The sequence below is a fragment of the Nanorana parkeri genome, unplaced genomic scaffold, assembly GCF_000935625.1.
Source record: "Nanorana parkeri isolate BGI_ZX_2015 unplaced genomic scaffold, ASM93562v1 scaffold60, whole genome shotgun sequence".
Lineage (NCBI taxonomy): Eukaryota > Metazoa > Chordata > Amphibia > Anura > Dicroglossidae > Nanorana > Nanorana parkeri.
The window spans coordinates 2,827,289-2,837,562 of record NW_017306328.1 but is presented as its reverse complement, the minus strand read 5'-3'; the positions used below and the strand labels follow the sequence as shown (position 1 = coordinate 2,837,562).

At 43.0% G+C, this 10,274-nt stretch overlaps 1 protein-coding gene across 1 annotated transcript in view; it reads right to left on the bottom strand.

The window, feature by feature from the left end:
- Nucleotides 1–2,933: 2,933 nt before the first annotated feature.
- Nucleotides 2,934–10,274, bottom strand: part of LOC108804463 (voltage-dependent anion-selective channel protein 1) — a 105,959-nt gene continuing 98,618 nt past the window's right edge. Inside the window, exons 6-8 of the mRNA XM_018576219.1 lie at nt 7,221–7,448; nt 3,590–3,740; nt 2,934–2,999 (exon numbers count right to left, since the gene is read on the bottom strand). Of these exons, the coding sequence (XP_018431721.1) occupies nt 2,934–2,999; nt 3,590–3,740; nt 7,221–7,448 (445 nt within the window). The remainder of the gene's footprint in view (nt 3,000–3,589; nt 3,741–7,220; nt 7,449–10,274) is intronic.

Here is a 10,274-nt window from a genome sequence, read left to right as displayed (position 1 = left end):
GTGCTTTTCACTCACCTCATAGTTCTAGCTGACCTGTGACAATGAGACTGTCACAGGTCGGCTGAGTAGATTGGGAGGTGAGCGAACACATACCGGCGTTCGCTCACCTCTCAATCCTGTCAAGGGTCTCTGCCGTGACAGGGGAGGGACTGGATTCCCCCCTCCCCACTCCGATCCGCCAGCGCTGACTGGCGGAACGGACGGGGGAGGGGCCGTTACAGCTGGCTCTGCCTCTAGATAGGCAGAGCCAGCTGTCAGTCAAGCAGCTGGGCAGATCCCGGCACAATTGTCGGGATCTGCTTCAGCTGCGGCGTCTCAGTATACCGCGAGCAGCAGCTCGGGTTTTTACTGCGGTGTCTCAGTATACCGCGAGTATACTGAGCCTAGGGTGACGGGAGGACGCTAGTTTGTGTCCTCCCGTTACCCTAAGGAGAACTATGGGGAAAAGCCTTAACCCCATAGTTCTCCTTTAAGCCTTAAAATTACGCGTGTGCGCGAAACCTCAAAAAACTACAATATCAAACATTTTAGAGTGTAAGCTCCTCTGTGCAGGGACTAATGTGACTGGCTCAGTGTGGCAGCGGTGCGGGGTGGGGGGCCCAGGCCTAAAGCTGTGTAAGGGGCCCCAAAATTTGTGATGGCTGCCCTGAACAGAAGTAAACCTCATCAAAAAAGGTCACCTTTGAGGCCAGATTCAGAAGCGGGAATTCCCTCAAAGGGAAACCCCAGAAACACTCAAAGCACCAATGACAGATCCCAATGCGACAAGGGAGACCGAACAGGAGGAACAATACGTCCAACCGCCTGAACAAAAGTGCGAACCAAGGTAGTTGACACCAACGGTCGCTGAAATAGAACAGCCAGGGCAGAACCTGGCCTTTCACCGTGCGCAAGGCCAAACCCCAATCTACTCCAATCTCCGGCAGAAACCCAAGAATTCTGCTCACAGAGACAAAACGTGGAGGCAGACCCCCCCCGCCAGGCAAATTAGGCCTCCCACGTACAATGGTATAACTTTCGTGGAGAAAACTGCATCTTTCAAACCACGCTCCTTCAACGCCGTTAAAGCCAGCGACTGTAAATAAGGATGGAACCCGGGCACTGGGACAGAAGGTCTGGACGAAGCGGCAGCCGCCAGGGAACGTCCACGACCAACCGAACCACATCCGCGTACCATGCTCACCTCGGCTAATCTGGGGCCACGAGGATGCCTTCGGCCGCCATGCTGCGGAAAAGATGTGCCAAAAGATACGGTAGATGAAAGGCATAAACCAGACCGTAACGGTTCCACAAGGCCACCAGGGCCTGCACTGCCTCCACGCAGGAACCTGGGCCCGGGGCTAAGAACCGAGACAGTCCAATGGAGACGAGACGCCAGGAGATCCACATCCGGCGTCCCCCAGCGAAGGCAGATCTGATGAAAGATCTCCAGGTACAATGACCACTCCCCTGGTTCCATCGACTGGCGACTGAGATAGTCGGCCTGCCAAAAGTCCACACCCGGAATGTACCCCGTGGAAAGAGCCGGAACAGCCCAGGAGAGAATCTCGGCCACCATGCTTTTTGTGCCGTATAGGTGGTTGATGCAAGCCACTGCCGTGACGTAGTTCGACTGAACCCGAATTGACAGACCCTGAAGACGGCCGGTCCAAAGATGGAAAGACAGTTAAATCGTCCGAAGCTCCAACACGTTGATCGAAAGATGAGACCCCCCTCCGACAACCTTTTTTGCATGCCGGCTGGTGAGTGTGCCTGGAATCTTTTTGCTGTTTAAACTTATGGACATGTTCGAAAACCCGCCGAGCATCGTACGATGTTCGACGGGTTTGTGGCATGTCCGTACGATAACAGCTGTACGGGCCGGTGTAAGCAAGCGCACACTGCCCGTTCTGCATTGCGGTCATCGGAAGCCCGCCCCTCAGGGGGCGTGGCTTGCAATCATCGCAAGTACGATCTGCCTATGCAACATAGGCAGATCGTACGTTTTTTTAAGTACTTTACAACCATCGCAAGACAAAAGTCTTGCGATGGCTGTAAGGTGTGTGCCCAGCCTAAGACAAAATTACAGCATTTGGGGTACTAAAAACTGCAGGCGGGAATCTTGCATGCAAAGGGATTTGACAAGTAACATTAACAAATTCTCTTCTGTTCTTTCACATTTAGATCAATTTCTCATTTACTGCTTTTATAATTTGTACCTAAAAGAGTTGTTTGCAAAGGCTGCTTTCACTCCTAATTTTTGCTACCTCTTCTGGTAGGCTGAAAATATTAGTCATTCAAGCAAATAGCAGACACACAAATGCAAAATAAAATATATTTTATGTATGTTTTAATCTACAGGTAATTACTGCTGTTGGGAACCCCCAATCCCGCTCAGCTCAGCTCCCGGACAGCTCAGAAAGTCTAAGTGGGTTCACTAAATTCTTTCTACAGAGAATCCTTTAGACAATTAAGCTTTTCTACTTCCTGTAACAGATTGTCCATAGGAATATATGTAGATTAAGTAATGTGGGCTGGTGAGAATAATTGAAGTTCTGCATGTTTGACCTTAGCCTGTCACGGCAGTGTTGGGGATAGAAAGAAAGTTACTTTTAAATGCTAATAATGGCAAAAAAATATATCTAATGAATGTCTGTGTATAAAGTAAATAATAAACAATACATGTCACTGTAAATAAAAAAGATATGAGCTGTCACTACTTAGTGCCAAGACCACAAAAGAACACAAATCTGCATATTTTCTAAAGCGCATACAGAGCTACTAATAACCTTTTTTACAGCACGAGGATACACTCATTTTTGTTATTACATGTCAAAAGCCAAAACCACTATTTGCCAAATACAGATGATTGTCTCCCTCTCATATGCTTGACATATGGGTGGATTTTATGTTTTACAAAATAGTTTGCTAATTTGCATATGAATATGTGTAAATCACTTACCTGGCTTAAGTGTTTGAGTATAACCTAATCCAATCAGACTTGAGTTATTAACTTTAACCTGCAGAAAAAAAATTTTACTCATGAAAAATACAACACTGTAAAGTGAAAGAGCAACAGACATGCAGAGATGGAAATTGCAAAATCACAAAAAATTGTGAATATTAACTCAAAACACAAAAGCCCAGTTGTCCAATGCCTGTAGCTCTGGCTGGATTTTAAAATAAGGCTGTCAATAGAGACTATAGATCACAACCGGCCACCTAAAGAGAAGTTCAATAGCCAAACAAGAAAGCTGAAAATGTTCAGCTCACATGCTATGCTTGTTTTTCAAAAAGAGCAGCAAGATAATGTCTTTAATATACATAAACATGCCAACTTGTTCAATACACCTGTGTTTATAACCATGTAGATGGAAGAAAAAAGGGGTTAGAGAGTTTATGCAAACCGTACTATATCTTTCCTTTTGAATTCCTGGTAAACAAGAAATACATTTTAATAATGGATACATCTTTCATGTGGTAACATTTTTTTATCTAGAGCTACAGCAATGTGGTTGTAGATTTACTCAAAGCATCTTGATGTTGAAGGTGTTTTGGGAATTACGGTATACTGTCCCCCGCAAGTGAAAATTCCGCTATGTATACTTACAGAGAAAGATGCATCTGAGTCAATCTGATATTTGGCTGCAATTCCAAAGCGGGTGTTGCTGTTTCCTGCTGTCCAGGCCAAGTTTATTGCAGTCTCCAGCTTATCGTTCACTTTCTGATATACTGAGCCACCAAACTCTGTCCCATCATTTCTGTTGGTGGTATATCACACATTATTAAAGCAAATCAGCAATACACTTTTGCACAGGCATAAATGTATATGAGCAATAAAAGTAACATGTTTACATGCTTGATTCCAGAACGGCAAGCTTAGGGATATTGCAAACAATGCTAAGGAAGTGTCTAAGCTGACATAACAGTGGGTAGTATATGCAGGATAGGAGTGCAAAGGGTATGATGGTGAGCAGTATATGCAGAAGAGAGGTAAGAAAGTACGACGGGGGAACCAACATTTGGGACAAGTGGTGGGGAGAGAAAGTTAAAAGAATGTACACAGTATATAGAAAGGGTATGCAAGAAAAAAGGAAAAAAAAAAAGAGTTACAAGTGTGTGAGAATAAGATTAGGATAAATGTACTTATTACTGGGTATTATTTTTACTGTGGTGACAGGTAAATTAGTGTTTGTGTTCTGCGACTGTACTGTGGCCCATAGTCTTTACTTTCTGAGCAGCAATCTCTCCAGAGTCTGTACATTTCACAGAAAATACAGGAGTAAAAATGTAGGGATGTTGTTTTTTTTTTCAAATTCTCCTCCTATATTTTTGTGATCAAAGTGTAGATTGGTCAGCTTAGCTGTGCTGGCTTGTGTTCTCGAAGTGTGCAGTGATTATTCTCAGTCACTTGCTAAGTTGGGTGTCCACCAGCAGGGTGTGCTAGAGATAACTCTCCACATTAAGGATGTTAAATGCCTGGCCAATCAGTAAGTCTGGAGAGCCTGCTGTGCATGCTTGGAGAGCTATTAAATATCTGAGGCACTTCCTGGCAAATTCTCTTTGCTCCGGGGTTTGCACCCTAAGAGGATGTCCCTGTGATTCACCATTTTAAGCCCCAGGCCTGGGGGTATGGGAAGCTGTGGGTATCTCCCAGTCTGATAGGTGTCCCTAAGTTACTGGCTGCTATGATGGAGTGCTACAGTACAGGCCTTGAGAAAGCATAGCTGCAGTTGTCCCCCACAGAGATGGTGAGTGACTGAGTCTGGAGAAGTAACACTGGAACCTTCTCATTGCTATCCTACCTTGATGTAATGACTGATCATACACTAGAACCTCAGTTGTAAGGAGCCACGTTGCATGTTATGTGCCAGCCAGTAAGGTTCTGTGAAATAAGTATTCATAAGATAGAGGAACATACAGCAGACTGAAGGATTGTACTTTGACGTACTTAAAAAGAGTACCCTGTGCTCCATCATCCTCCTACCATCACTTCATCCATGTATGTGCAAAATAAAACTACTTAAAATGTATTCAAAGTGATTGGTGAGCATTACTTCTATCAAATACTGATTAGAGTTGTCTATGTAGAAGAACCTGCCTAGGGACAAGGTAATTCTCAACTGGGCCCCCCCCCCCCTGCAATGCACAAGGCCCAGCTGGGTGGAGGCACTATCGCTTAAAGATATATCCAGTCCCATACTCCCACTTAGCAGAGGCTCAGGATTTCCATGTTACCCACAGGTTTGGTAGTGGACTGGAGAGGGTCATCCCACACAACAAACCCCCGTGAAAGAGAGCTACAAAAACAAAGATGGATAGAAGGTGCAGAATATAACACTGCTAAGGAGAGTGTGCTCAAAGAGGCGATGTATGTGATAGTAAGGATAATATCTAGTATCTTAGGGTATGGGGTAGCAAGTGACTTCCTACCAGGTGACAGCACTGTTGCTTGGCGATTGACTGTTCAGGCACCAGTGCTGTCACAGGAGGCAGGGAGGGGATTATTGTAAACTAGAAGGACTTGGAGCTTCCACAAGCCTCAAGGAGGCCATACAGCTTGCGAATTTCAGCTGCTCTGTCGGCACCCTTTCGGCCAGCATCCCTCGATCAGCTCATTGAAAGAGCCGGTCGGAAAATCTTCGTACGAACAGAGCCGGCAGCCAGTTAGGTATTCTGACAGCGGGGATTCCTCGATCAACGCACTTGTAGCATTGATGGAAGAATCTACTCTATTTTTTCATTCAGCTGACAGGTTGAATGAAGAACATAGGATCAGCTGAACAGATGGGAGGTAGAGCTAAAGGAAGGCAAGTATAAGCTTCCCTAAAGAACAACATTTTAGTGACTATTATATGCTAGTATAATCAGCACATCCACATGATATGCTCTACTAAAATTATTTGATTAAAAACACATACTGAATGTATGTATGCAAAACAACTATATGATCTGGGCTTGAAAAATGTTAGGGTGTCTCCCCAGTCAGTCAAAAATGTCACCAGTCAGCATGACCGGACTATAGCCTTGCAATTTATGTTAACATTTTTTGGGGACAGATAGAGCTTTCTTTTGGAGGTATATTATCACCACTGGGGGGGTATTTTTTACTATATAATGAAAAAAGTACCGTAAATTTCGAACAAAATTTTTCCCCCCCTACGTTATGTTATAAAACCTCTATTCGTTCCCATATTTTGGGTAAAATATAAAAGACAGGGTCACGTCGGGTAAATAGACACCAAACATGTCAAGTCTTAAAATTGCGTGCGCGCGCAAAATCGCAAAAAAAAAAAAAACACGAAAAAATTGGCCATAGGTGATGCTTAAAACGTTGTTACCACTCATCAGTTTAGTGTTATCAGTAATTAATGGCCCTAAAATTACTGCTCACACTCCGACGTTCGCGGATATATGCAACATGTGCGGCACAATAGGTGCAATCGTTGTTTATGCACATAGGCGCACCTGACGCATATGTGTATGGAGGGGGCGCGGAGGACTTAAAACATTTTTTTTTTTTACATTTTTTTAATGCTTCATTTATTTTTTATGATTCTTTACATTTTTGTATTACTTTTTTTTTTAACGCAACTTTATTGATTTACATGACAGGTCCTCTTTATAAAGACATCAGGGGTCTCCAAGACCCCTAATGTCACCTAGGGATCCCCAGAGAAGCTGATGAAGCAGAGATCTGCTTCATCAGCTTCTGTAGCTGAAAAGTGACACTGAATGCAGGAAGTGATGTAATATACATCACTTCCTGCATTCCGGCACTAGACTAGAGAGTAGATCGTGTACAGATCTCCCTTTGATCTCCTGTCACAGAGCCATGTCGGTCCCGGCCGCATCGGGCACAGCGGATCTCGGGACCGGCAACAGCAGTGACAGCTGCTAATACAGGCGATCGGGCGTCTCGAGATGCGGAGCCCAACGAGCAGCTTCCCGGCCGGCCGCTCGTTGGGCTCCGCCGTGCGCTCGTCACAGACGAGCGGATTTTTCAAGCACTGTATATGGTCATATGTTGTATAGATGTACAACAAACAGCATAACATCAGCAACGGAAGCAAAACCGATAGGCAGGCATGTAATTGCTACAGACCAGGTGGAAAATGAGGTCCTAGTCACCATTAATTACCAAACCAGGCTACTTTGATTATTTTCATGCAATTGTTTTCTATGTGCCCGGTTCACAAAATGGACATGGCTAGAACATAATTTTTCAATTTTTTACTTACACATTAGTGTGCAACTGGAATTCATCTGTTTTGTATCCAACAGCAAAGTTGCTCTGGGAGACTCTTGACTTGGTTGATTCGAAAGTCATCTGATAGCCTGCTAACCAACCTTCATAGCCAAACACAACCGCACCACGTATTGAGGGTCCAGCAATATCGAAATCCATATCACAGCCTACATTGATGTGTTCTCTTTTGTATGCACTCTTGACCTTCGCATTTTTCTTTCTAAATTTTATAAAAGGAGACAATACAGATAACTTGTCGATTAAGGTAAAGTACATAGAACAGGCAACAAAAAAGCATCACTCACATCAATGCATGCGAACTGCATGACATAAAATGATGTACAGTAAACTCCCCATTATCCGGCATTCAAGCAACCGGGACAAAAAAGAAAAAAAAAGGGGAGAGTATAGGTTTTCTTTTTTTTTTTCCGGTGGCTTGATGCACATAAGATTGCTGGTTGCTTGGAGCACACTAACAAATTTCCACCAGCGGCTAGAATCCAGTCCCCATTTTATACACCTAAATCAACAGTCACATGACAATCCTAAGTCTTCTATCTTTTTATGTTTAAAAGGAGGCAGGGTCCTTTTCAGGTGTCCATTTAACTGCCTGCATTATGTGGACACTTCTTGCTGGCTGTCCAGTGCAGGAGTCCACTCAAGATGCAGAAGAAGTCTGTAGGCGATGATATCGGGGAGTGGCCAGGGTGAGCACATCTGCAGCCTGAATTACTGGTGCCCTGCACCCGAAAATAGCACCAGCAGGGAATATGGAGGGCGGACTTCGGTAAGGTTAAAAATACTCCACTAATAATAAAATGTAACTGATCAGCTTCAGAGCTGATCTGTTACCTGTGTTTCATAGGCTTGCATTTGTGGTTCTACAAGCATGTGTTCTGCTCTTGCTGCACAGCTATGGGTATCGACTGCCTCCCCTGATCCTGAATATACCTTGCTTCTTGCTACTTCCTGTCCAGCCTTCTTTCTCTCTTATTTAAATCCTGCTCAGATCAGCTTGCTTTTTTTGAGCAACACTTGTGCTACCTCTGTACCTCTGAGCTCCCATCCTTGTCCCTGGATTGAGCCTTTATGTACTGACTCGGCTTGCTCTCCTGATTACGTTTGTCTGTTGCCAGCCCTGGCCTTTTGCCCATTTTCCGTGTTTCTCTGTTTTCAAGCTGTCATCTCACCTTTACTACCACTAACTGGAACGCGTCCACATTCTCGGTCTCCTGTGTATACAGGTACTCTCCACGCGCGAGCAGGGTGAACCCAGGGGTCGCAACCTGGGGTCAGCACACAGCTAAGCCCACCCCCCACCGTGAGGGGGTCACTGGCAGAATACTGGCTGGCCCTTAGAACTCCCGACCTGGGGGATCCTATGCCACCTGCTTGCTTGTGGGTTTACATCCCTGTTATCGTGACAAAATAAAATAATGGACAGACTCAAAAGACCACTTGGTATTTTACTGACATCAGTCATCAATTCTTCTGAGCATGAGATGAAAAGGCAGTGAAGAACATTAAAAGTAATCCAGCTGCTGCAATCTTCCTGTATGCTCCTTTATGTCTGTTTTATAGAGAAACTGCTGACAAACTAATATTTTCATTTCCTGAACACTTAACAGGAAAACAGCAAATCTGCTTGAATTGGTTTACTCCAGTTTGGGTAGACTTTGGTTAAAAGAATGGTATTACATCTCTGGGATTATGTTGAAGAAGTTTCCCTTTCATAAAGCTGGCCATATACTTGTAGATTTTCATATAAATCTAATTAGAAATTTGACAGTGCCATTAGATACTTGACAAATGTTCAAAATTGTGTAATTTTCACATTCCATTTTGGACTGAACAGTGTTTCCCAAATGAAAACCATATTTAGTGTTTTATTTAATTTGTTTGAGAAAGATTTTTCATCCTGCCTCTTTCTTTTTCTTTCATGAATCTAACCCCATTTACCGTTAGGGAGAACTCAAAGGGAAGATGACAAAAGAACCCGATCATATGTCCACTCAAAACTCAGTAAAATGGTGGGAGATAACCAATAAAACCTGAATCTGGCTTCCTAGAAAAACATGTGAAGAAAACTTTGAACCAGGAGGAGTACAAGGTACTCTTTGTAGAACAGGCCAATATAAGCACTTGTGTGTGTGCCAAAGTATAGGAAGCAATTATGAATTGGTGTCATCTTTCTCTAGCTCTTGCATAGGCATCTAGCTTTTATTATTGGTCATATAAAATAGCTTCTTTCATTTGCTTACTGGATGAAAAATAAGATAGTTGACACAATAGCAATAATTTAGCACCTACTAATTCTCTAATATAATCTCATTAAAAGTTAGGGAGTCATTTTGAATGGGATCAAGGACCGTTCCATCCCCATTTAGTATAACCAGGTCTGAAGAAGTTTGCTTCTGTCTAAAAGCAAACATACTCAAAACCAAATAAATCACATACTCTGCATACACTGCCCTAAGAGTGCAGCTCTTGTGGAAGAAAGCAGACATGGGTTCCTGAAGTGAGGAAAGAAGTCCTAAAGAGAGTATGATTTCACACCCCAATTCGTAAATCCTTGAAAACAATATGAAGTAAATTCCACTTTAGGGTGTGCCATTACCGAAAAGGGAAGGGGCTTTTAAGAAATACTATAACTCTCTTAATGTTAGAAATATATAAAAATTAATTTAATATCGCATATTATAAAACATAATTGGAACAATTAAAACATGATTGATCTATTTGTATAGGTAATATCACATCAATTAACAATATTATTTAAAAAAAACTAGGGATGCACCGATACCACTTTAAGGCCGAGTACCGATACTTTTTTTCAAGTACTCGCCGATACCAATTACCAATACTTTTTCTTAAAGGGACAGGTCAAATTTTTTCTAAAGCAATACAAAATCATAATTTTAGGTCAGTTTCTTAATATTATGAAGAACATGAACACTCTGTAGTGTGGCACAGCTATATCCAATTCTGCATACCTGGCTTTATATTATAAGAACTTTATAATATAAAGCCAGGTATGCAGAATTGG